We start from the raw sequence: 27,310 nt of genomic DNA on the forward strand, positions 1-27,310 counted from the left end.
CTTTCTTACAAAAATGGCGTTTGACCCAAAATTAAGTGATTGGGTTCTTTCCTACTCTACGAGTCTACGGTTAGTTACTAATTGGCAACTTAGGTTCTTAGCCCAACCCAATCAAACTAATCACTAACCACTTTTTTTTTTTTTTCCTTCTTTTTATTATTTTATTTATTTATTTATTTATCAAAAAAAAAGAAATCACTAAGACACTAACCACTTTGTCTTTACTAGAAAAAATCACGATAAAATAACCAGTTTTGAGGTCGAGCAATTTAACGGAAGGTGTTGTTATGAAAGGTTATTATTGTTCAATCGGTCAATCTCAATAATAAATCATGGTTTGTAGATATCTAGACTAGATAGATAGATAGATGAGTAATGGACTAATGGTGTAAAACACTATGATTTGCATGAAAAAGTTGAATATAGCCCATAGAAAATCTAAGCATGTCAACTGTCAAGTGTCTGTTTGTTGGCTATGACGATAAACAATTTTTATTGTACAATCGGTTGTACCCTGTGCATGATATAAACATAATAATTTTTCTTATTTATTTATTTGAAATTATTATGATTTATGGCTCATGATATAAACACTAATCACCAATGTCATGAATTATTTTAATTTCAATTTGATGTACATGAATATTTATTTAATTTTACTTTAGTGGAATTGTGGCTGATCAATGATTATTTTTTGGTTGATTAAAAAGTATTCACAATCACTATAAACTCCTTAAACAGAGAATTAAAAAAAAAAAAAAAAATCTACTGGTATTTGTATTTGTATTTATAGACTTATAGTGCTTCTTAGTCATGTTACTTTTACTTTGTAACTATGTTAGGATATAGACCATAACCATATAGTATTAGAAAATAAAAAATTGTCACACCCGTGACTCCATAATGCTAGAGATTGGGATTATAATAATTGCAAACAAATTACAAATGTATACAGTATTATTAAAATCACAAAACAACAACCAAAACTAAATAAACTACAAATAAATAATGCCAATGCCAAACTTTAGCTTAGCATGTGAACTATACAATTTTCCATTGCCAACCTCCAATTTCATTTCAAGACGCAAATAAGAAACAACTGCTACTTTTAACAGAGCACGTGAATCCAATATATCAGTCACAAGAGCATAGTAGAACACCACTCACTGTTTTCAGTTATACCCCAGGCTCCAGCCAAAACATATTAAACACCCCATTATTCGAGAATGCTATACCGTCCTGTGTGCATCGGGTGTACAATATATTTTTAGTAACTATGATTAGAGCTAGATTTTTTATGTTTAAAACTGAATGTGTTTTGAATATACGTGTATATATTGGTGTTACCTTGTTACTCCGTATATGAATATTATTAAAATCCGACTTTAAAAACAGGATGTACAATAAAGAATGTGTTACGTCGATTTTGTGTGAAATAACAACCAACATATTCAACTCCGCCACTTCCAGCTATAAAACTTCAGAAACATAGATTAGAAAAATACAGAAGAATCTATAAAGACACACACAGACAGAGAGAAAGAGAGCGAGAGAGTACCTAATATTCTTCTAGAGACTAGAGCTCAATGAAGAAACAAGGGTGTGAGATTGAAGCAGTAGGCATAACTTACAAAATCTACAGCCATAACAATGAAAACCCATTCAGCATCTTCAAGAGAGAGACTGATCAACAAGGTCATCAAACAACATCATCTTCTGGCGTTAGAACAGTGCTAAACCAGGTGAGCTGCAGAGCAAAGCCATGGGAAATCCTCGCTATCGTGGGGCCGAGTGGTGCAGGGAAATCTTCATTGCTTGAGATACTAGCAGGGAAGCTCACCCCACAAGCTGGTTCAATTCTCATTAATGGCAATGCCATTGAAACAGCCAACTTTAACAAGATTTCAGGGTTTGTTACTCAGAAAGACATGCTTTTCCCACTCCTTACTGTGGAGGAAACACTGATGTTTAGTGCAAAATTAAGGCTGAAGCTCCCACCTTCGGAATTAAGCTCCAAGGTGAAGTCATTAATGCAAGAGCTAGGACTTGATCATGTGGCGAATACCCGGGTGGGAAATGATGGGATACGCGGAATCTCTGGAGGAGAGCGCAGGAGAGTCTCCATTGGTGTTGATGTGATCCATGACCCGAAGGTGCTAATCCTGGATGAGCCAACATCAGGGCTTGACAGTACCTCAGCACTGCAAATTATTGATATGTTGAAAAATATGGCAGAAACTAGAGGTCGAACGATCATTTTGAGCATCCATCAACCTGGTTTTCGCATTGTGAAGCAGATTAATTCAATCCTGTTATTATCAAATGGCACAGTTCTGCACCATGGTACAGTTGATCGGCTTGGATCCAAACTCGGACTAATGGGTCTTGAGCTCCTCCCTCATTGTAATGTCGTAGAATTTGCAATTGATTACCTGGAAACAATTCAACAACAACAAGAGGAAGAAATTTCAGCTTCATCATTATTGCAACAAGCAGCTCCTGCAGCTGCCCCACAGCAGAGGAGAAAGACCCTTCAACAGCTCTTTCAGCAATCTAAGGTGATGGATGAAGAGAGTGCATATATGGGAATTGAGCTTGAAACCCACAATTTTGCTAACTCCAGGTTGAGGGAAATAATTATCCTAAGTCACAGATTTTCTAAGCTTGTTCTCAGGACAAAAGAGCTGTTTGCCTGCAGGACCCTGCAGATGTTGGTTTCAGGGCTAGTGTTAGGTTCCATATTCTATGATCTTAAGCATAATTTGGAAGGGGCATTTGAAAGGGTTGGATTATTCGCATTTATCTTAACATTTTTGCTGACCTGCACCACAGAAGCACTGCCTATTTTCCTGCAGGAGAGAGACATACTAATGAAGGAAACCTCCTCAGGGAGCTATCGAGTCTCTTCTTATGCCATTGCGAATGCCATAGTGTACCTCCCATTTTTGCTCATCCTAGCCATTTTGTTCACAGTTCCAGTGTATTGGTTAGTGGGTCTAAAGCCGGAGTTCATGGCATTCGCACACTTCTTACTGCTCATATGGTTAATCCTCTACACTGCTAATTCAGTTGTGGTGTGTTTCAGTGCACTGGTGCCAAATTTTATAGTTGGAAACTCTTTAATTTCTGGTGTGATGGGATCATTTTTTCTGTTCTCAGGCTACTTTATCTCAAAGAAGCAAATCCCAAAATATTGGATTGGGATGCATTATCTGTCCTTGTTTAAGTACCCTTATGAAGGGTTCCTAATCAATGAATTTTCAGGGTCAACAGAGTGTTTGGAGAGCATGTTTGGGATGTGTGTGATGAGTGGAAAGGATGTCCTAAAGGAGGAAGGCTTAGGTGAGCAGAATAGATGGATGAATGTGTTGATTACGGTGTGCTTCATTTTGCTGTACAGGTTCATATCTTATGTCATTCTCAGATGTAAATGCTCCAAAAGGACTTTCAAGGGTGCCCTTTTTTGAAAATGGTAATCTCTTTACCTTTGTCTTTCACTATACATCAATACAATCAGTCCTTACATTCAGCAAAGCCATAATTGCATAGGGTCTTGATACTTCAATTAATTTTCTTTCAAAGATGTTAACAGAGCAATGATATCAAGAATCCCCCTCCCCCATTTGTAATTTGTAATGTCCTTGTGATTCATTCGAACCCAAAAACAAAAATTTAAATAATCAGGGAGCTAACTTTTCCTTGATAAACATCATTTTCCTACATTTTAGTGATTTATTTTTTGGCATATTATTAGGTGAACTTTTTTTAAAAAAAAGTAGTTAATTATTTGGGAAATTATAAATTGTACTCAGTATGTGTTCGTAAGTGATATAATAAAAATCTAGGGATGAACACAAATGTGGACCATTCTTTCCTCAAATTGTTGCCACATATTTCGGTGCATATGTTCCCTGGTGCACTTAAAGACTAACAACTCTTAGTGATGAAAGCTGATCTTTTTTTTTTTTTTTTTTTTTTTTTTTGGAGAATGATGAAAGCTGATCTAACAACTCTAATTGACAGGTTATGAAAGACTACAAATAGCTATCAGATTGCATACACATTATAATAAGCATTCACAACTTCATGAAGAGAAAAATAAGGGGCTAAATGTTTATTTGAAAGGTATTTTTTTATGATCAAAATAGAAAGAGGGAAATAACAATGCAGTGTCTTTTCTAAAGTATAGATGGAGTACATAACAACAGTTCTTTCCCTTAGAAAATATCTTGCAAACAACAAAACAAACCAGACTGTTTCGATTTGAGCAATAGTTAAGTTTCTGCTATGTCCAAGGCATTACTCTAACCTTTTCTTTTTGCTCCTCTTTCTCTCTGTCTTATGCACCTAATAGGTTTGCTGTATAAGGTGAAACTTTATAAGAAACCAGAGGCCAAAGGAAGGGAAAAATGAGGCTGAGAGAGCCTACAACTCAAGGAGTCGTGGCCCACCGAATCACACAAGTAAACAAATTTACAGCAAAAAAACCGTCGCAGTCTCATGTGAAGACTACTTATAAAGGGAATCAACTTCAATATCACATGGTAACTAATTAACCAATGATGAAGAGGATTTGTTTGGGTTTTGCAAGTGGGTGTTAAAAAAAGAAGCTTAAAGTTCAGTAGTTTGATTCCAGTAGTTTTCTTGGGTGCTAATTTTGTTGCTTATGTTGTTTTGCTCTTACTTTATATTAGAAATTGTGAATTTACAGTGCAAGCTTTCTATTCTGAATCTTTTTCAATGTAGCCAGTTAAGCTACTGGTATCAGGAATCATTTTTACCTGAACTATAATCATACTGTAATAATAAGTATAATGTATCACACTGCTAATTAACTTCTAACATTTTACAAAGTATTTATGTAGTCCCCTAATTTCTGTGTGCTTATCCGGTTCCACATCAGATAGTCCAAGACTCCAAGTTGGCTATTGTACTAGTCAGTATTGAAAGGTACCTAATGACAGAAAAAATAAAAAATAGAAATTTATGTCCTCAAGAAAGGATCACTCTATAGTAAATTAAAATTTTTATAACTGTATCTGCCACAGCAGGAGTTTAGATCTTCCATTAATTTAAGCAATTAAGCATCTGATTCACAAGTACTCGAAAATTTCCACCGGACATCAATCTAACTCCAAAAGCAGCATACTCCCTAGTCCCTCCCCTTTTTCAAACCAACTTATTGCAAACTGTTGATTCTAAGAGAAATGAGAGTGTAAGAAAAAGGTTAATGAATAAGAGAATCGTAAAATGACAGATGGAGTGGGTCAATAACAACAACAAAGCCTTAGTCCCAAAATGATTTGGGGTGGGTCAAAAACAAAAAAAAAAATGAGTATATTGATTCAACTTTTACTAGAAAGCCATTCAATTATCAATGCTTTAAGGCACTCGAGTTCAAATCCTATGATGCACCATTAAACCAGCATGCCAAATCTAGTGATGTTTCGACCTTTTTAAAAAGGAGTAGAGGACCTTATTTAGTACCTTTAATTGTCTTAAATCATGTTAATATGTTCCACAGAAAGACTGAAAACAAAAAAAGGACAGAGTAAAAATGAAGAAATATAGTTTGTGAACCACTTTTGCTACTTGGTTTAGATACACTTCTCTCTTTTCCTCTATTCTTCTTCTTAATCACTAGAAGCACACAATACCTAAATAGAGGTTCACGAGCAAGGAAATGTGTGGCTCATAAGCCATAACTTCATTTTAGTTTTGTCTTCTTTGAAATGTCTTGACAGCTTTGGCACATATTAGAACCATCCCTTGTCCTCATATATTGTTTTTCCTTAAGCAGGTGAAAAATTTAGGGTCCACAAGTTTGGAAGCTCTAAAATGATGTTCAGTGAAAGGTACTAATCTTAATAATTTCATGTATTTCATCTCATAAGGACAAATAATTCTTCATTTCAATTAGAATAGATGAAAACAAAACTGTCCAAATCATAAGTAGTGTTTACTACACTTGCTCATTAAGATTAGTGATAGAATACGACTATTCATAGAAACAATCCAACAATGAGAAAAAACCAATATAATTGTGAGCCTTATATATGCTACACAACAAAGCATTAGTTTCAATTGGATATGGAGTATAACTAGATATACCACTAATAAATCAAGAAACTACAATAAAGAAACCCTTATTCTTATTAGAAGCAACAAAGTTTAACCAGAAGAATCAGCTTACCAGATGATCAAGATACGAAGAAGTAAGAAGCATATTTTGGACAATGAATGAATGATCAAGAAAGGATGCAATGACATGCTCTTAACTTGGATATCATTCTAGAAAAGATAGACATTTACCATGGTTCAGATGATCTCCATTGCTGAAAAATCAACATCCCAAACGAAGATATCTGCAATCAGATAATTCCATGTAATTGAATTGCTTTCTTTTTTGTTCTTCAGTATAAGATCATGGTCATTATCATACGACATCTACAATATTGTCTCTAGCACATTAACTTCACTTCTAAAAAAAATTCATTCTTCAACAGAAACACTTATATTGCATGGAAACACTGTTAGATGAAAATAAACTTAGATAAAGCAGCAGATGCCAAGACTATAAACAATCTACAAGTTTGTACACAAGTCCTGGCAGAAATTTTTTTTAGGTCACTAATCACACCTTTAACTCACTTATATAGGTAATTTAACCTAACATAGCTCATGCATATGTCATATGAACTGTATAGTAAAATTGGATTCTGTACACCACCAATCACCTTATAGCTCATATATAAACAAGTCTAATTGACTAACCAATTCTAATACTCATATTGCCTCTGCAATTTTGAACAAGCAGAACCAATAGCTACCAGATTTTTATTAAAAGTTCAATGTACTATGCATAGATGTTGTGCAACTGGGTGCATAACTTTTGAAATATATATTTTCCTAAGAAAACAGAGCCAGCAGATGGAGGAATTCTGTCCTGATGATATGAAATCTCAAACTCCATTTATAATTTAAGAATTGATATCAAGAAGATGCTGAATTCTCACAGGCAAGCTAAGCCTAGCTCTTGATTTTCTTAAATTTGGTTACAGTGACACTGTAATAGAATAACCTAAGGGGGTATTATGGGTATTTTAGTAATATTAGTTTGCTAGGTTAATAGTCTCATAGTATAAATAGAGAGGGAAGAGTAAGAATAAGGCAAGTTGTTATTGGAGAAAGTAAGTAGTGTAGTAGTAGTGTAGTGAAGTAGCCTTCAAGTAGTAGTAGTGTAGTGAAGTAGCTCTCTTCCATTGTAGCCGTTATCTTCGTATTAATCAGAAAATCCTTCAAGCTTTCCTCTATATTTCTGTTATTATAATTGCAAGTTCATATTCAGATTTCCTAGTCTATAGCAGACACATCTTAACATTAAATTTACCAAATGCAAATGCAGCTCTTTAGGGAACTGGCAGGATGGATACAGACATACAGTAAGTTACCAACCCAAAGATAAATAATTTACACCGTTCTATTCTTATTTTCCAGTTCTCAAGTATCCCAATGAATTTTGCTAAAATCTATAGAGTATTAATAAATCACTGATAGAAAGAGAAAATGCAGGAACCAAAGGGCTAAAATACATCTAATTTCAACCATTTGGTCAGTAGTGCATAGAACAAGGATGTGAAGTAGGCATAGAAGGTTCAACTAACAATAGGAAGAATCATGTAACAGGTCTCCAATACTTGGGATGACAGAGCAATTAGATCATGAAAACGGCAAGCAAATTATCTAAAAATATTACTAGATTATTTAGTTTCCAGCATTAAAATATTTAACCACAAAATACACTATGATTAGAAAAGAAAGCATATCACAAGAGGCTCACCCAAAGCCAGCAACTAGTTATATATCCATTGAATGATATGAAGCAGCTTCATAACTGATTTCTTCCTCATCTATCTCTGATTCAATAGGGTCAGGAACATATCCAGCTAATTTGATTTGTTTGGTTAGATTTTTCAGCACTGAGTAAATCTCTTTATTCTGTGGGTGACTTTTGTCTTTAACCATAAACACATGTACATGGCTTTGTATTTCAATCCAGCTACAACCAGGCTGCTTAACAACTCCCTTCTTTATCATAAGCTTCCGAACACTAGTGACATCCGTCCACCTTCCAAGTTCTGCATACATGTTTGAGAGAAGAACATAAGGACCAGAATTAGTAGGATCGATTCCCAATAGCCTCTCTGCCACGTACTTCCCCATGTCAACATTTCTGTGAACCTTGCAAGCAGAAAGCAGAGAAGCCCATACAACATAATCAGGCTGAATTGGCATAGTCTCAATTAAATCTATTGCTTCATCAAAACAACCAGCTCGACCAAGCAGATCAACCATACATGTGTAATGGTCCTTCCATGGTTCCAAACCATGCGACTTAAACATTGACCGGAAGTAGTGGCTGTTAGAAAATAAGCAAATTAAACGAAAAAATACTCATCTCAATGTTGTGTAGACCAATTGAAAATTGCCGCGTCGTGGTAAACCACTGACCTAAAAGACGATTTCGCGCTACCCCGGTGCAGTAGACATCAAGCGGTCGCCCTCCAGGATAAGCACGGCGCCGGAATTTGTGTGCACTCACAAACCCGACTGGAATTCAGAATACTTGCCCAAAAACCAAAAGAATATTTTTTAAAAAAGAATAAGAGAGTGTTTTATTTTTGTGTGTGTCATCTAGTAGTCAAGGAAGCTTGAATATATGTAAGTATAGAAGAAGGCAACGGCCAACCTTAATAAGTGGAGTATTAAGTGCCATTGACCAACTATTAAAATGAGTAATCAAGGAGGCAACGGCTAGGCAATAAGTAACAACATTAATCAGCAATAATGCCCATTAAATTAGCAATAAGAGGAAGCTAAAATCAAGGGATTCCAATAGCCATTAAATCCCAACAGTCAAAAGAATAAACATCGTAACTTTCTTGGTTTTACTTCAAGAACTTCCAACAATCCCCCACAGGTTCGAAGAAGTGAAAGAAAGAAAGAGAGAAAATTGGTTTTGGGCAAAACAAAACAATTGCATAAGTGTCAATGTCTCGCGACTTGAATTAACACATAGTGGACATCAAGCTATGATCCCTCACCTACCAAGTGACCTTCGTCTTGAACTTAATAGGGAGTTAGGGACCCGTCACTTTGAGCCACACAATTGAACATGTATAATATTCTGAAATTCCGCGAATAAAGGTGACGCATTATACTGGCCATACGTCCAGCCTGGATGCTCATAGGTGCTCTAGAGTATTAGCCCACCCAATACTCATAGGAAGCGGCCACACTTCCACACCTAAGTAGGTGAATCCCATCAAGTGTGAGCTACATCACACCACCAAAAATATGGATATGGGTTCATTAAGAGCCATTTGCTCATCCTCTTTCCATTTGTAGCAAGCACAAATCAAACATCTAGGGATGGACAAAAATAAAATTTTGTGCTTCCGAATTATTTCATAACGTTCCCCTTTGAACTCATAATGAGTAGGAGTTGATTACTTATAATTCATACTTTGGGCTTTTAGTCCCATCCCCTCCGATGTTACCAAAACTAGTTTTGTACAAGGCCTTAAGTTAACGGATCCGTAACATTTCTTTTAGACTTTATGTAGTCTAGTGATATCACCCCATTCGACAAGTCATCTTTGACATCAACCATTATAGGAATGGTTCAATCAAAAGTAACCACGACTTGCAAATCACAAGGAATTCTCCTTCAATGGAACATTTGCAAGCACATGTGCTCATAAGAGCCATATATACCCTTGACCATCTTGCCTCATAATCTGTCAATTCAAAAGCAATAAATTTAGATTATTCCAAAACAAACATAGCAAAACAAGGTTGCTTTGCACAATTTCCAAAACATAACTCCACTACTTAGTGGAGTAGACATAACCGCTTGAGTTTGAACTCATCGTCGAACTCCAAGATTCATGGAAACTTGCATTTGTGCAAACTCTAATCTTGTGTACTTTTCAAGTACCTATGCAACCTCCTCAAAACGATCTAACGATTATTGCTTGAGTTAAGAGTATACTTTCTTAATCTACTTACATAATAAGCAATAACAGACTAAGAATAGTTCCCAAGAAACATAGCAATACTAAATGGACACAATTGCTCCCATATAATCAATAAATTCAAAAAATTATCTGATAGCAATGACTTATCCAAATCAAATGTTTAGCCTTAAAGACTTCCAACGAGAACTCAGTGAATTAGCAACACAATCCATAGAAGAGATATTAAGCATCACAATCCCAGGAAAAAGATTGTAATATTCTACACATAGTTAGACATAATAATCTAACTAATATTCAATGACTTCTTCCACGGAAACAATAATCACTCATAATATTCCATTTATTTAAAGTAGATACTCTAAAGACATAGAGTTACCAAAACAAACTTGTAAGGCAAACACCATCAAAAACCGTCTTTAGCACAATTAATCACTTTCAGGCTTTGCATTAAACAATAGAAAACTCTAACATTAATGTGCATATCTAATCACTGGAAACATAGTGCTAACATACATACAAATATGCTCAAAGACAAATTATCCATATAAAGGATCAATCATGCTCAGGATAAAATTACTCCAAGACTCGCATAAAAAGTCATGAACTAAAATGCAATTACCAAGCAAAAACTGAGCCTAGACTTTGAGTCCAACACTAATTCTTTATTACTTTACACAATCCATAGAAGAGATATTAAGCATCACAATCCCAGGAAAAAGATTGTAATATTCTACACATAGTTAGACATAATAATCTAACTAATATTCAATGACTTCTTCCACGGAAACAATAATCACTCATAATATTCCATTTATTTAAAGTAGATACTCTAAAGACATAGAGTTACCAAAACAAACTTGTAAGGCAAACACCATCAAAAACCGTCTTTAGCACAATTAATCACTTTCAGGCTTTGCATTAAACAATAGAAAACTCTAACAGAAAAATTATCACATAATTTCCCTTCACGAAACTCAATAAGTTTGAGAATTTATAAATTTCACACATGCATGTTAAATCGAGAATAATAAAGTAATGAAATCAATGAGTTATGAATAAAGCTTCTCAATACCAGTATTGCATACCATGGGTTCAATCAATTGACATAGTATATCTCAACTCCTTACTCAACACCATACATAAATCATGCTAAAAAGTAGTACTCGGAGTACATACATGCACCTCAAAAACATGTTAAAAAACATTGCTCAAAGCATCCTACTGAATAACAAGTTAATCCACAAAATGTAGAACCAACCAATTAAAGGTAACTGATTTTATGCAATATAATGTCATGCTCATAAAATATCGACATTATAACTTTTACTTTCTATTAATCATTCAACAAATAATAAATTGACAAATTCAACATTCTTTGTCAACAACCACAAAAGCATATATTTGTTTAGATGATTACTAGGAATTAACCCAAATGATATAATAACATAAGACTTGGTTTAGAATGAACCTCCCTTGAATTAAATCAAGTAACATGTGTGAGACCTCTATGAGATGTCCAACCGTCCTCGTTGTAAATAAGAGCCTCAAGATGTCATCATAACTCACTAATCTGAACAGCTAGTGAGAATCCAACCGGTGAAAAATAAGCCTCATGTGTCCCAAACATACTCCCAAAATTTCAGCTCAAACCGACCAAGGATGACCTTTGATCGGGGGTCATCTTTGGGACTGCTCCTGTAAATCCGCGAATAACGAACAAGCCCTAAAGTCTCAAATATATAGCATATTAAGGCATTAGAGAATATCAACAAAAAAACTCCACAAAACAATGATATTTAGGAAACACTAAATCCCAAACAACTACAATGAAAAAATTAAAAACATTGTACAACTCTTTATTTTAAGGAATAACCAAATAAGATTGCAAACCGTAACAAATACGAGTGCAACCAGTAACATTATAATTTCCATTATTAGTCATTGAAATTAAATTATTAATAGCCATAATCAAGCAAATGAAAAGGAAATCCAAATCCACCAACCATACAAAAAGTAACGTACAACACTAATAAGCCTTAAAGAGGCTAATTAAATGGGTAATTAACTAATTATGGCTTAAATTAGTCTCTCCTTTCGACCGTTACTAACAAGTATGTGTGTTGATGTGTAGAAGGATAATAACCAAATAAAGCTTTAACCAAGCCAATCATATTTTTAAATAAAGTCAAAGACTCAAAGCTATTCTTCTACATAGTATCAAATAACCACCGAAACATGTCAAGAAAATCAATTGATTAAAAATAAAATAAAGAAAAGGCCAAAATTCCATAAACATACATATAAACATGTATTACGGTTGACCCTAAGTCCATAACGTACTAGTTACGTAGTACAAATAAATAAACAAAAGGCCTACGGAGCAACAGTAAATAAAAAATGCATGCAACTCATAGTTAGAAGCAATATACTCTACAAATTTTGGCATTACCCACTAATTAGAGGTCGGAGGAAGATCAACCAATAGAAGTATAGAATAAATACTCTATAAACTCATGACAACTAATAACAAGAAGATGGTTCTTATTTCAATACAATTCATCTCGTCACATACCCAACAAATTAACAAAATATGGTCCAAATAAAACCAAAACCTTATGTAAATTTATATGATGAACCCACTAAATAATTAGTGAGGAAAATTAACTTGATGCATCATATAAACACAAACCCATAGGCAAATAAATCAAAGTTTGTTAAACGCAACCATGTCCACCATATAAAAAGCAAAATCAAATAGAACCAAAATATATGTGCATGTATTACTTCATGTAAAGAAGCCCAGCAATAAATTAAATCAAGGGAAATTCCTACTACTAATAAGAATAGTGGAGAACTAAGTATATACTCCATATTCATTACGAACAATCGAGGATGGCAATTTTTTTTCAAATAATACATACCCCTTCCCACAATATGGGACAACCATCAATCTTATAAAACAACTACCATCAATACCCTCAAATTATTCATCATAAAATTAGTAATATGACCAATAACTACACATACACAACACAAAATAATTCGTATGTATTTAATTTGCAATTTCAACATATACGGAATCAATAAATCGTCTTTTAGATTGTTAGAAAATAAGCAAATTAAACGAAAAAATACTCATCTCAATGTTGTGTAGACCAATTGAAAATTGCCGCGTCGTGGTAAACCACTGACCTAAAAGACGATTTCGCGCTACCCCGGTGCAGTAGACATCAAGCGGTCGCCCTCCAGGATAAGCACGGCGCCGGAATTTGTGTGCACTCACAAACCCGACTGGAATTCAGAATACTTGCCCAAAAACCAAAAGAATATTTTTTAAAAAAGAATAAGAGAGTGTTTTATTTTTGTGTGTGTCATCTAGTAGTCAAGGAAGCTTGAATATATGTAAGTATAGAAGAAGGCAACGGCCAACCTTAATAAGTGGAGTATTAAGTGCCATTGACCAACTATTAAAATGAGTAATCAAGGAGGCAACGGCTAGGCAATAAGTAACAACATTAATCAGCAATAATGCCCATTAAATTAGCAATAAGAGGAAGCTAAAATCAAGGGATTCCAATAGCCATTAAATCCCAACAGTCAAAAGAATAAACATCGTAACTTTCTTGGTTTTACTTCAAGAACTTCCAACAGTGGCGACCCTCTTCCACCAAACCGGCATGACTACAAGCACATAAAACTCCAATCATTGTTATGTGATCAGGTTTCTCACCAGATATTATCATCTTCTTGAACATCTCAAGCGCTTCAATCTCATGTCCATTTTGAGCATAACCTACAATCATTGAATTCCATGAAACATGATCTCTTTCCACCATATACTTGAAAACCAGAAATGCATCTTCAACCGACCCACATTTCATGTACAAGTCTATAAGAGCATTCCCCACAAAGATGTCACACTCTGGTCTAGAACGAAAGCAAAATCCATGTTTCAACAAATGTACATGAGCCTGCATGCCAAGATTCAAATCTGCAAGATTTGCACAAGCATTGAGTAGATTTCCAAAAGTATAATGAGTAGGCAAAACAGACTCCCTCTTCAACAACCGAAACAAGCTCAATGCCTTCTCATTTTCTCCATTTTGTGCATAACCTGCCATAAGTGCATTCCAGGATACTATGTTCTTATCCGTCATATTCATAAACAAAAAGTTGGCGGTCTCCACATTTGCTGCTTTTGCATAACCACTCACCATAGTTGTCTCAGATATCACATTTCTTGATGGCATACTTTGAAAGATGAATCTGGCTTCATTAATTCTACCACATTTTGCATACATATCAACCAATGTATTACTTAAGATTAAATCATTCCTATACTTATCCTTTTTCACAACCAAAGCATGAATTTCCCTACCTTCTCTAACTAACATTAGAGTTGCACAAGCACTAACCACACTGGCCAGTGTAACTTCATCTGGGTCCACCCCATGATTCATCATATTTGCAAACACTTCTACAGCTTCACTCACAGGACCATTTTGTTCATAACATGTAATCAGACTATTCCATGTCACCCGGTTCCTATCAACCATCCCATCAAAAACTTTTCGAGCACATTTCACTTCACCACACTTAGCATACATATCAACAAGAGCAGACCCCATATACACATCCTTCAAAAACGGAGACTTCATCATCAAGGCATGAACTTGAATCCCCATATCCAAATCCACTAACCCAGCACAAGCACTAAGCACACTACCAAATGAGTACTGATTCAGCACAAATCCCTCTCTATGCATCCCCACAAAATACTCGACCGCCTCTTCAAACCGATCATGCTGAGCAAACCCGGAAACCATCGAATTCCATGAGCACTGATCACGCTCAGGGATATCCAAAAACACATCAACAGCTTCATCAAGAAAACCCCACCTCGTTAAAGCACTTAAAACTGAATTATAAGAAAAAATGTTTCTGTGAGGCATTTTATCGAACAGTTTACGTGCACTGTCAACAAACCCACATTTACCATACATATCAACCAGCCTATTCTGAATAAAAATCTCAGATACAAACTGGGATTTAAGAATTCGAGCATGAACACAACGGCCATGGCGCACAGAGTTTGATCGAATGCACCAATCCAATAATTTGGCAAAAGGTGATGAATTTGAGAAAGATAGGGTTTCAAAATCTTGCTTAACAAGCACATTTCTTGCCATCCCATAATTCAAATGTTGAAACAATTTAAATTCAAAGTTGGCTCCTTTTTAATCTTAAGAAGCTGCAATTGTAAGTGAAGCTTTCTGGGTTTGACAATTAGTCCCATGTTCGAGACTTAGCAGCAGCTTCAAAAGGTATTAGGGTAATAAATTGAAATTGAGAATACAATTTGAGTATTTAACCTCAGTGAAAGTTAAGCCTTAGGATGATATAAAAGAAGCTAGAAGCGGATATATTAGATGAAAATAATACATTAATTATGCTGATTAACGTGTGATTTTATCATGTATTCTTTAATTAATATGAAGTACCATTTTACAAAAATGTATTGAATTCTTGTTTTGTAGCCTTATGGGCTAGTATGTGTTGCGTGTGTCGATTAATCTACTAAAGTTTCGATTGGAAAGTCTGAACGAGGATTAATGCCACACCACATTTGGCCAAGTAGCTATGAGGACAACTTTTGGAATAGACATTGCATCCCTTAAATCCTTTATAGGAAGATCGAGAAATTATACATATATACATATGGCATATGTCATACAAGTATATTTTTTCTGTTCATTTGACTTAGGTAAGTACAACTAAGTAACACCATGTACTTTGTAATTTACAAATATACAAAGGCTCTGTTACAATAAGTATTTGCTTAATAACTATTTGATCGTTACCAAGTCTACAAGGAATGTATAGCCTTCACCTTTTGAATGGCTTGTTTGATTCTGGTGGATGGTTCTTCATACAGAAAAGCCGGATTATCAAATTCTGATGCACGGCTAGGCTCACCAAGGAAAGCACGGAATGTGTCTGCTACTGAATAAGAGAGAGATTGGAGATTGTATCCCCCTTCCAAGAAGAACACGCAGCGCCCTCCACATAGTTCTTTGGCTAGTTGTTTTATACTAGCAGAGAGCATGTAGTAAGTTCCTGTTGTGAGCTGAAGACTAGCTAAATGATCCAAGACATGTCCATCGTAACTGCATACAAATCAATAAAATCAGTAGAAGCGAAATTAAGATACACACTACAACAGTCGTGCTTGGCAGAATTAGCACCTATTATTGTTTGACCCTGAATAATAATGCAGTATAGGTGATTAGTCAGCTTACCCAGCAGACACAAGGATTATGTCTGGCTTGAATCTTTGAGCACATGGCACAATTACTTCGTCAAAGACAGTTCTCATAGCGACATCTCCAGATCCTCCTGGCAATGGCAAATTCAATGAAGTTCCTTCCCCTTGGCCACTGCCTACCTCATGAATTTTTCCCGTACCAGGGTAGCTCCCATCCTGTGTTAATAGTTAAAATTTTGAGTAAACATCTATGGAGTATCGGCAGCCATAGCCAGCCAGCCTTATCTAAACATTCAACTGAGAAACCTCAGACATGATTAAATTCAAATACTTCTGTAAGTTCTATTAAGATATTGTCATCATTTAAAATTCTTAACCACGGCTTTATATAACTACGGAATATGAGCATTCCAATCAGTTAAATATGATAGCTTAGAAGCAACACAAAATCAGTTGTCACCCTGCATAACCAGTCTGGTATTTAGTGTCATAGATACAGTGATGATTAAAAGATTAGGGAAAATAAAAGGAAAAGAGAACTGAGGTGGAAATATGATAATATATGGAACAAGCACCATTCGGGAAACAAACCAGCTACTGTACTAAAGACCAATCCTTAAGATGTACGTACATCAAGGAAAACTGCCCAAAAGAACAGTATTACATAAAAGAAACCAACAAGTTACATTTGTGAATCTCAAACCGAAGGTCACATGTACCTTAAATACAGATTTGTGTACTTGGGGATAAAAGAGCCTATAACCAATCAATATACATTTTCTGTCACATATTGGTCTTCATACTTTTTTCCATCACTACATCTTTACACCTTAAAGTGCACAGAGTTACTACTGGATACACATCTGCCCCAGAGAATAAATAAAAGGATATTTTGCCAACAACTACCATTTAAATGACCACTTTTGAGAACAACTACCATTTAAAATTTTCTTTTAAAACCTACCACAAAGTCGCAAAAACTTTGAGTAGCACTACCACATTTTATTTTCCGGCTGAAAAAGCCTAGTTTATAAAATTTCGATCAATTGTGGTATGAAAAACAAGAGATTTCGATAGTAAAACACAATTATAGGTCAAATATCTTTAATTTTGTATTATAGTTTATTTAATTTCTCAACTAAATCATAAAATTAGGGTTTATGGTCAAAAAATTGAATTTAGGGCTTTACGAAATTGGGGGATTTGGGGCAATTGAAGTGTATAATACAATTAAGGGTTAATGTAGTGCAATATAATCATTTAATTTGGGTTTTATGAGGGAAATTTTATAAAATATGCCCAAAAAACGAAGATTCTTGTCGGAAACAACAAATGTGGTAGTGCTACTCAAACTTTTTGTGTTTTTGTGGTAGTTTTTTCAAAAGAAAATTTTAAATGGTAGTTGTTCTCAAAAGTGATCATTTAAATGGTAATTGTTCGCAAAATTTCCTAAATAAAAATGCATACTATATACCAAGTTAATGTTGGTTCACAACTAGCAAACTAGGGTTATTAATCCATTCCGTTTCCCATTATGTATAATAATGGATAAGAAGCACATTAGTTTGCATTAGTTCGTCCACATCAAGCAAGTGTGAAAAGTATACAAGAGAAAAGCTGAAAATAATCAAGAATTCATAATTTTTTTTACTAATAAGGCAAGGCAAAGCAAAGCAAAGCAGGAACAAAGGTTCACCTGATGAGTTGAAAGGAAGTATATATCCGGGTCCTCGTAAAATGCATCATGCGTGCCATTGCCATGGTGAACATCAAAATCAATGATGAAAACACGTTTTAATCCATGAACTCGCTGAGCATAGCGAGCAGCAACAGCAATGTTTCCAAAAACACAAAAGCCCATAGGCCCCGTTGGAACAGCATGGTGACCAGGAGGCCTTATCAAAGCAAATCCAGATGGAGGCTCTGGAGACTTTTTAGATGCAGCCACCTAAAATATCCTGATAATATTCGGTCAGTTAACTATTTTACAGAGTTTCTATTTACTAGCATGGAATGTTGGAAAAAAGACCACAAAAGTATATCAAATTCTCATAGTATGTTGAGTTGTTAGGCATGCCACAAAAAAAAAAAAAAAGTGTTCACATGCTCTTCCTTGGAGTCAAACATATATTTTTGGCCACAGTAAAATAATCTCACTGGGAAGACAGAACAGTTAGTTAAAAGTTGGTGCGTGTGGTCATAATTCTCAGGATTTTTCATAACGCCTCATAGATCCTCCCACACACTAGTAACAAAATGATTGGGATCTCACCACGGCATCAACAACAGCTAGTCCTGCTCCAGCTGCAAGCAATGAGTCCTGAAATGTCTGCAGAACAGTAAAATGTTGTTAGAAAAATTACTGCAGACCAAGGATAAAAAATGCAGCAAAATTACTTAATTTATTGCATAGGAAAATTGTGAACCAAGACAACAGTAAAACACACACACATACAACGGGACAAAAAAGAGATAAGCTCAGTAGTCTTACAGAGGCTGTGGCATATGTTGGTCCAGACCCCTCAATGAAAAGAATGCCTTGTTCTGAAGCCTTTTCCATCACCTACAAAACAAAGTTTATTGAATTAGCATATCAAACTCACCTATATGAGCAATAGAACAAGGTGATATTTACAACAACAACAACAACAACAACAAAAAAAAAAAAAAAAAAAAAAAAGGAAACAGAGGTGATTTTGTAATTGTAAGTGGAACTCAATGGTTAGGCTCGATTAAATCAAGGATTTAACAAATACGGAAGCCATTCCTAGAAACTTTCCCTGCAAAAATATTTTTCACGACTGGTAGTCACTAAACATCAGGCTGCCAGCAGCTTCCATATGAAATTCCTGACATAAGGTGAGGCAGCTAAGTGTTCAGAAATTGTAAGGTAAGTATTAAGAGGATGGCCATCTTCTTTGATATGCGAACACTTGTGAATTGTTATAGATAAAGATGGAAAATTCAAAATGAGGGAGTAGCCAGAAAGGCCTTCTCAGAGAGTTATTCTGACTTGCTAAAACATTTACTCGAGCATACAGAAACATAATTCAACATTGAGTTGCCCACCTTCCCCTATAGAGCTTTATATTGTACCTCTTGTAAAATCTTAGTGAACACTTGACAGTAACACAATAATGGGTCTTCACTTGTGAAAATGTGATAATAACACCCCGTTTTTTTTGGTGGAATCCAAAGACTGGGTATTAATCTACATTTTGACACTTTAATTTTTCCAAAAAATATTTTTTGTGGGCCCCAAAAGGGGAAAATACGGGAAAAAAGGCGGCAATTGGAAAAATATGAAATTTTGCTGAAACAATCCAGAAGATGGGGAAAAGGTTGGGAATAAGAGGGGGATGGGTTTTTAACACTTCTTACATCCCATATTTCCCTTTTTGTGCTTTTTTCGAGGTACGGGATCGGGACGGAGAATATGGTGATTGACCCCAAAACAGGGTGATTGGGGACAATTTGGGTTGTTGGTGATTGTTTACATGAGATAAGATATGATACTTACATTACAAACATGAATAGTTTGTTCAAATACATCAATCAACTCAACATAACGCATCACACATCATATCAATCAACAAACATGTGAATAGTAACAGTGAATAGTCACTATTATCAAATCAACACACATGTAAATAGTAACAATGAGTAGTCACTATTGTCAAATAACACACATGTGAATAGTATTATAGTAACAATAAGTAGTCACTATAGTCACTATTGTCAAATCAACAAACATGTGAATAGTAACAATGAGTAGTCACTATTGTCAAATCAATCATCATATCATACAATGTTTAATTCCATTACTATTGTCAAATCATATCACTATTATGGTTACATCACATCACTATTTTATCCATATTACATAATTTATATAGCATAATTATACATTTATGACATCATTAATGTCAAGTTATGTCATATTAGGACATCACATCGTAAAAATTAATGACATAATATGACATCATTATAATCAAGTCACATCACTCCATATATACTTTCATGACATCATTATAGTTAAGTCAATCACTTCAATATACATATATGACATCATTATAGTAAAGTCACATCATATTATCACACTTATATGACATCACTGTATTTCATGAATTTCAAAATAGAGTCAAAACTCATTCTTGGTACTTTATGGACATCTTTATCGGTGTTTATGATTTCAAACCTCCTTATATGACCCTAGGAGTCATCCAACACATTCAGTTCATTTTTTGAAAAAAATGTCAAAAACTAACCCGAAATCGTGTATTATAGCCTTTAATTTTGGCCAATTTTCCACTTATTTTGACCCGGAAATAAAAATTGTCGAGATGCTTACCATGGACCCTAATACACCCCGGGAGTTTTTTGGGTGGGTGCAACCATCCAATATACCTTTAAACGGTCAATTTACCCATTCGCAACTTGCACCGATTTTGTGAACTCAAGCCTTCCACGGATTTTATGACAACATATAATGGTAATATATGGTTTCAAACGACATTATATGACACTGAGATGTATCCCCTAGGATCTCAACACTTTTCACCACCGGGCCTTGTAACCTCCAAAATTCCTCAAAAAGCATGGATAACAGCCTTCAATTTTGGAATTCTTTTGACCTTTTTTCGCCCGGAAATAAAAATTGTCGAGATGTTTACCATGGTCCCTACTACTCTTAGGGAGCCCATTTGGGTGGATAAAACCATTCAATATGCCTTTAAACAGTCAATTTACCTGATTATAACCTTCACTGATTGTATAAAATCAAGCTACACCACGGACATTTATGATAATATATATTTGTCATATATGGTTCCAAAGGTCATTATATGATCCTGAGCATCTCAAGACTTTCCGATACCGGATTTTGGAACCTCCAAAATTCCTCAAAAATGTGGATAATAGCCTTCAATTTTGACAATTTTTAACTTTTTTAGGCCGAAAATAAAAATTGTCGAGATGATTATCATGAACCACAATACCCTCCGGGAGTCCATTTGGGTGGGTGGAACCATCCAATTTGCCTTTAACCATCCAATTTAACCATTCTCGTACAAGCCTCTTGTGTTGGTTATAAACTTCCACGGGGCCTTTATGCAACATTATAGTCAAGTCACATCACTCCATATATACTTTCATGACATCATTATAATTAAGTCCCATCACTTCAATATACTTATATGATGTCATTATAAATATATGACATTATTATAGTCAAGTCACATCACATTATTACACTTGAATTTCAAAATAGAGTCAAAACTCATTCTTGGTATTTTATGAACATCTTTATTGGAGTCTTATGGTTTTAAACTTCATCCAACACATTTAGTTCATGTTTTGAAAAAATGTCAAAAACTAACCCGAAATCGTGTATTATAGCCTTCAATTTTGGCCAACTTTCCATTTATTTTGACCCGGAAATAAAAATTGTCGAGATGCTTACCATGGACCCTAATACACCCCGGGAATGTATTTGGGTGCGTGCAACCATCCAATATTCCTTTAAACGATCAATTTACCCGTTCGCAACTTGCACCGATTTCGTGAACTCAAGCCTACCATGGATATTTATGACAACATATAATGGTCATATATGGTTTCAAACGGCATTATATGACCATGAGATGTATCCCCTAGGATTTCAACACTTTTCACCACTAGGCCTCGTAACCTCCAAAATTCCTTAAAAAGCGTGGATAATAGCCTTCAATTTTGGAATTTTTTTTATCTTTTTTTGCCCGAAAATAAAAATTGTCAAGATGTTCACCGTGGTCCCTAATACCCTCCAGGAACCCATTTGGATGGATAAAACCATCCAATATGCTTTTAAACAGTCAATTTACCTGATTACAACTTGCACTTATTGTATAAAATCAAGCTACACCACGGACATTTATGACAACATAAATTGGTTATATGTGGTTTTAAACGTCATTATATGACCCCGTGATGTATCCCTAACATCTCAAGGTTTTCCGATACCATATCTCAAACCTCCAAAATTCCTCTAAAAACGTAGATAAAAGCCTTCAATTTTGACAATTTTTGACTTTTTTTGGGCCGGAAATAAAAATCGCCGAGATGATTACCATGGACCCTAAAACCCTCCGGGAGTCCATTAAGGTGGGTGGAACCATCCATTAAGCCTTTAACCATTCTCCTACACGCCTCTTGTGTTGGCTATAAGCTTCCACGGGACCTTTACGCATCATTATAGTCCAGTCAAATCATTCCATATATACTTTCATGACATCATTATAATTAAGTCAATCACTTCAATATACATATATGACATCATTATAAATATATGACATCATTATATTAAAGTCACATCACATTATTACACTTTTATGACATCACTATATTTCATGAATTCCAAAATAGAGTCAAAGCTCATTCTTGGTACTTTATGGACATCTTTATCGGTGTCTTATGGTTAATTTACTCGTTTTGCAAATTGCACCGATTTCGGGAACTCAAGCCTTCCACGGATTTTATGACAATATATAATGGTCACATAAGGTTTCAAACGGCATTATATGACACTGAGATGTATCCACTAGGTTTTCAACACTTTTCACCACCGGGCCTCGTAACCTCCAAAATTCTTCAAAAAGCGTGGATATATTCAATTTTGGAAATTTTTTTGACCTTTGTTTGCCCGGAAATAAAAATTGTCGAGATGTTCACCATGGTCCCTAATACCCTCCGGAAGCCCATTTGGGTGGATAAAACCATCCAATATGCCTTTAAACAGTCAATTTACCCAATTACAACTTGCACCACAGACATTTATGACAACATATATTGGTCATATATGGTTTCAAACGTAATTATATGTCCCCGAGATGTATCCCCTAGCATCTCAAGACTTTGTGATACCGGGTCTCGAAACCTCCAAAATTCCTCAAAAAACGTAGATAATAGCCTTCAATTTCGACAATATTTGACTTTTTTTGGGCCGAAAATAAAAATTGCCGAGATGATTACCATGGACCCTAATACCCTCGGTGGGTGGAACCATCCAATTTAACCATTCTCGTACACGCCTCTTGTGTTGGCTATAAGCTTCCACGGGGCCTTTACGCATCATTATAGTCAAGTAACATCACTCCATATATACTTTCATGACATCATTATAATTAAGTCCCATCACTTCTGCTGACTTATAGTGAACTCATCATTATAGTGAACTCAAGCCTACCATGGATATTTATGACAACATATAATGGTCATATATGGTTCCAAACGCAATTATATGACCCTGAGATGTATCCCCTGGGATCTTAACACTTTCCGCCACCGGGCCCCGTAACTTCCAAAATTCCTCAAAAAGCGTGAATAATAGCCTTCAATTTTGGAATTTTTTGACCTTTTATCACTCGGAAATAAATTTTTCAGAGATTTTTACCATGGTCCCTAATACCCTCCGGGAACAACTTCTTTTTATATGTTGAGGGGGCTTGGGGAAAAACATAAAAGCTATCCAACAGCTTTCTTTTTATATGTTGGGGGGGCTTGTGGCCTGAGGTTCGCCTCAAAAATACGATGCATATGTTACAAACACAATGCAGATAAAGCTTCTAAACTTAAATATACAGAACTGGAAGAGTTAAATTACACTGACCTTCTCAAGACCTAATACATAGGCTCTTTCATGAACACTGCTTATATCTTCCACTGATGCCGGATTAAAATGCTGGAGCTCAATTATTTCTGAGTTGCGATACTGCCATACATAAGTCAAAAGTACCAGTCAGCATAATATGGAGACTTGGGGAGTAACAGTATTCAAAAGATTAACAAGAAATCTAGCATTATTAAGAATTGACATATCTGACTTGTATAGACTTTCCTACTTTCAGCAACTTAGGGATAAATTCATTCACAATTGTTCCATTTCACATATATTCCCCTAAATGCCCCAGCTAGCAATCCTAGGTACTATTCAAGTATTCATAAATCTATAATGTGTCTACAATGTCGGTTATAACGCCCATCATTTAGTTTCAATACATTATCAAACAGCCATATCATTTAGTTTCATTCACAATTGTTCATCTAATATGGAACTTTTAACTAAGACCAAGGAATTAAAAATTGTTATTCCAAGGGGTGTAGTACTATTAACATACACTCTACAAGGCACTCAAAACTAAATAAATAAACACGAATATGTCAGATCCTTCACAATCTTCCTCTGTGAAATCATGTAAAGAACTGAGTAAAGGACAAAACAACTCCATTTTGCCAACACATTCTTCATAAATACAGGAAAAAAAATAAAAATTAAAGGAGATGATAAAAGCAAATATGAGGGATTAACAATCACCATATAACTATGAAGATTGTACCAAGCTACTCTAGTTTCACAATCACCAAATAGCATATACAACCATGTAAATAGAAAAATCTTTTTTCTTATTTTGCTACTTTAGTTTCATATAGGAGCATTGCAAGGAACCTCAAGCCCTCCCCTAAGTCACGCCTTCAAATTTTTAAAGCTAATTTCATAGTCTAAATCCCCCTCATGCAACCAGTTTATCAATATCCCTTTCCTGTGAGCATTCTAATTGCATGTTAGTATGTTACTACACTACTCAAATTCCAATAATTGAGATGCAATTGAATATTCCAAACAAGTAACATAAACTCTGAGAAATCTAATATAGAACCATTGTGGAAAAATAATATGGTGAACAGGCTGTAGTCTTAAGGTTTATGTCATGAATGCACATACTAACATCAAAGAAAAACAAAGGCTTATTAGTAATTACCTTTGAAGTAAGCTCAAACTTTTCAAGAGTATCAACGATTGCGGGAACTCTGAGGTTAGACTCTGGATGTGACTCCTGTTGAGAATTATACCAAAAACCTCAATCGCAGTGCAAGAATATCAACCCAAAAAAATTCAGGATTCAAGATGCAATGTGTGGAGCTTCATTGCATGAACTAATAGGGAACAATATTTGATATGGAAAAGGCAGATAAGTATACTTCCTTCTCTTTTAATAGCAATGTTGGGCATTTCATGCTTGCCAATTCACACATCATTGATATGTTTTTTCTAATGTATAGTCACAAAGATGGTCAAAGGACTGAAGGAGTGTGTATGAATAGCGAAAAAAGTCCCGCGTCAAAATTAAAACAGAGCAGAAGAAGAACAATAGAAGATCTCCTGCAGGAACTTTACTCCAAGGATTCCCTCAAGAACTACAGCTTGATAAGATTCACTTTAGAATTATAGTTTGAAGGGAATGACTTAATAATTACAGTTCTCATCTCATCATATCAGCAATTCAGCACCTATATAAAGACTAGACTTTGCAAGGATGGTGCTAAGAATCAGGATAGATTTCTAAGCCAATGAAGTTTAGGAAAAAAGCTTTAAAAAAATGAATAATTTGATCAGTGTAAACACACTAATTACAAGCTGACCACATTCTCGAAGAGGTGAATTTCCTTTCAATAGCTTTCTCTCAATAGTCATTACAATCAACGTAAATCCCAAAATACGAGCTTTCTCCCAATTTGCTACAACAGCTAACACTTAACTTGCTGCACAATTTTTCCTCTAAAAAACTTCTGACAGAAAATAAAAAAACTTATCTTCTGCATTGCCCTTCGGCCCTTCCTACCCCTGGGCTGTCTTCTACAACAGATGAGGATCACAGGCTGGACAAGTAGATTTAAAAATAGTACTCCTGGGATTTCCTTAAGAACTACAGAAAAACATAATTATAAAACAAAACTGGCAATACAGCTGGTTATGAACAGCAATAGCAGTAAGACGACTGATTACTTTTGTGTTAGCAGGCCTCATCTTAAGGATAGAGTAGCAATAAAATTTTAAATAATAAAATAAAATTACCTGATTATGCCCGGTGGCAGAAGCAACACTGTAAATCACTTTGGCATTAGCTAGTTGTATATCTGAAGAATTAGACGGCTCTTTCTCAGAATTAGTCGAGCAAGAAATGGAGCTTGCCCTCCTTGATTTCAGGTTACTGTGATATGAACGCGTTGCATGACCAATGAAGAGCCTTAACTTGAGTGGTTTCCTCCATGTACACAAAGAATGTTCAAATAAAGGCAGCATATTACCTACAGCATATGTAAACTTCCATCAACAAACAGAAAGCTCCTATCAGGATATCGGCGCAACATTAACTATTAGAATTAGAAGGTAATTAAACCCATTAAACTAATCCCATTTTCCAAGCCTAGGTATAATTGTGTTCAGGCTTTCTGACTTGCTGTAACCCATCAGTTACTGCTTCAAATATGATAAAAACCATCATCACCCTATATTCTACGGCTTACGAGACTCCGACTAATCTAGATTCGAGCCAGGTTAATCCCCAATCAGGATGCAAGTTCTGTCAACAAATGTTAATCACTTAACCCACAACATATGAAATGTGAAACCCAGAAATAAAGAAGTCCAAAACTAATTTCAAGGCGGGAATTTTCTCCCTCGTTATCATTTTCCTACCAAGAAATTCAAAAACAAATATCCAAAACAATCCAATCAACCTAAAACAAAATACACCCAGAAAATTAAAATTCATTTGGACGAATTGCAAACAAACAACATATAATCAAATAGCAAACTCAACACCAAATTTCGATTTTCACAAACTAATTACCATCAACAAAATGAACTTCAGAATTATAAATATTAAGGAAGTTTGCGAAGACGGGAGGAGAAAAGAGAGAGAAAATACCATGCTGAGGAGCCAAGAGTTGCAGAACTCCCATGGGTATTGGAGTATTGGCTAGTGAGTAGCGGCTACGGGAAACGCATATGAACGATAATCCGTTGATAATTCATCTAATTGTACTGCATCCGTCAAATTGCAACTTTAGAATATTTTATTTTATAAATAATATTCAAATTATAACTTATATTTAACGGAGGTAGTACGGAATACTTCGTATTACAGATGTTATTGACCACTATCAAGTCAATAAAGACCAAGAGGGT

At 35.2% G+C, this 27,310-nt stretch overlaps 2 protein-coding genes and 1 pseudogene across 3 annotated transcripts; 1 reads left to right on the plus strand and 2 right to left on the minus strand.

The window, feature by feature from the left end:
* Positions 1-1,450: 1,450 nt before the first annotated feature.
* LOC145602507 (ABC transporter G family member 5 pseudogene) lies at positions 1,451-4,505 on the plus strand (annotated as a pseudogene). Its single transcript, XR_014104563.1, has 2 exons — positions 1,451-3,472; positions 4,355-4,505. The product of XR_014104563.1 is annotated as an ABC transporter G family member 5 pseudogene (transcript).
* Positions 4,506-7,851: 3,346 nt separating this feature from the next.
* On the minus strand, positions 7,852-15,229 carry LOC145602321 (pentatricopeptide repeat-containing protein At2g13600-like). The gene is made up of 2 exons (XM_081658510.1): positions 13,683-15,229; positions 7,852-8,419 (listed from the first exon to the last, which is right to left on the minus strand). The coding sequence occupies exons 1-2, from the start codon at positions 15,227-15,229 to the stop codon at positions 7,858-7,860; spliced, it is 2,109 nt and encodes a 702-aa protein (XP_081514636.1). The 3' UTR covers positions 7,852-7,857.
* A 462-nt stretch (positions 15,230-15,691) lies between these two features.
* LOC145601729 (histone deacetylase 14, chloroplastic-like) lies at positions 15,692-27,167 on the minus strand. The gene is made up of 9 exons (XM_081657795.1): positions 27,051-27,167; positions 26,195-26,427; positions 25,101-25,175; positions 23,951-24,052; positions 18,797-18,868; positions 18,578-18,634; positions 18,002-18,253; positions 16,340-16,521; positions 15,692-16,207 (listed from the first exon to the last, which is right to left on the minus strand). The coding sequence occupies exons 1-9, from the start codon at positions 27,082-27,084 to the stop codon at positions 15,907-15,909; spliced, it is 1,308 nt and encodes a 435-aa protein (XP_081513921.1). The 5' UTR covers positions 27,085-27,167; the 3' UTR covers positions 15,692-15,906.
* Positions 27,168-27,310: the final 143 nt, after the last annotated feature.

The sequence above is a fragment of the Chenopodium album genome, chromosome 21 (genome assembly GCF_948465745.1).
Source record: "Chenopodium album chromosome 21, dcCheAlbu1.1, whole genome shotgun sequence".
NCBI classification, from domain to species: Eukaryota; Viridiplantae; Streptophyta; class Magnoliopsida; order Caryophyllales; family Amaranthaceae; genus Chenopodium; species Chenopodium album.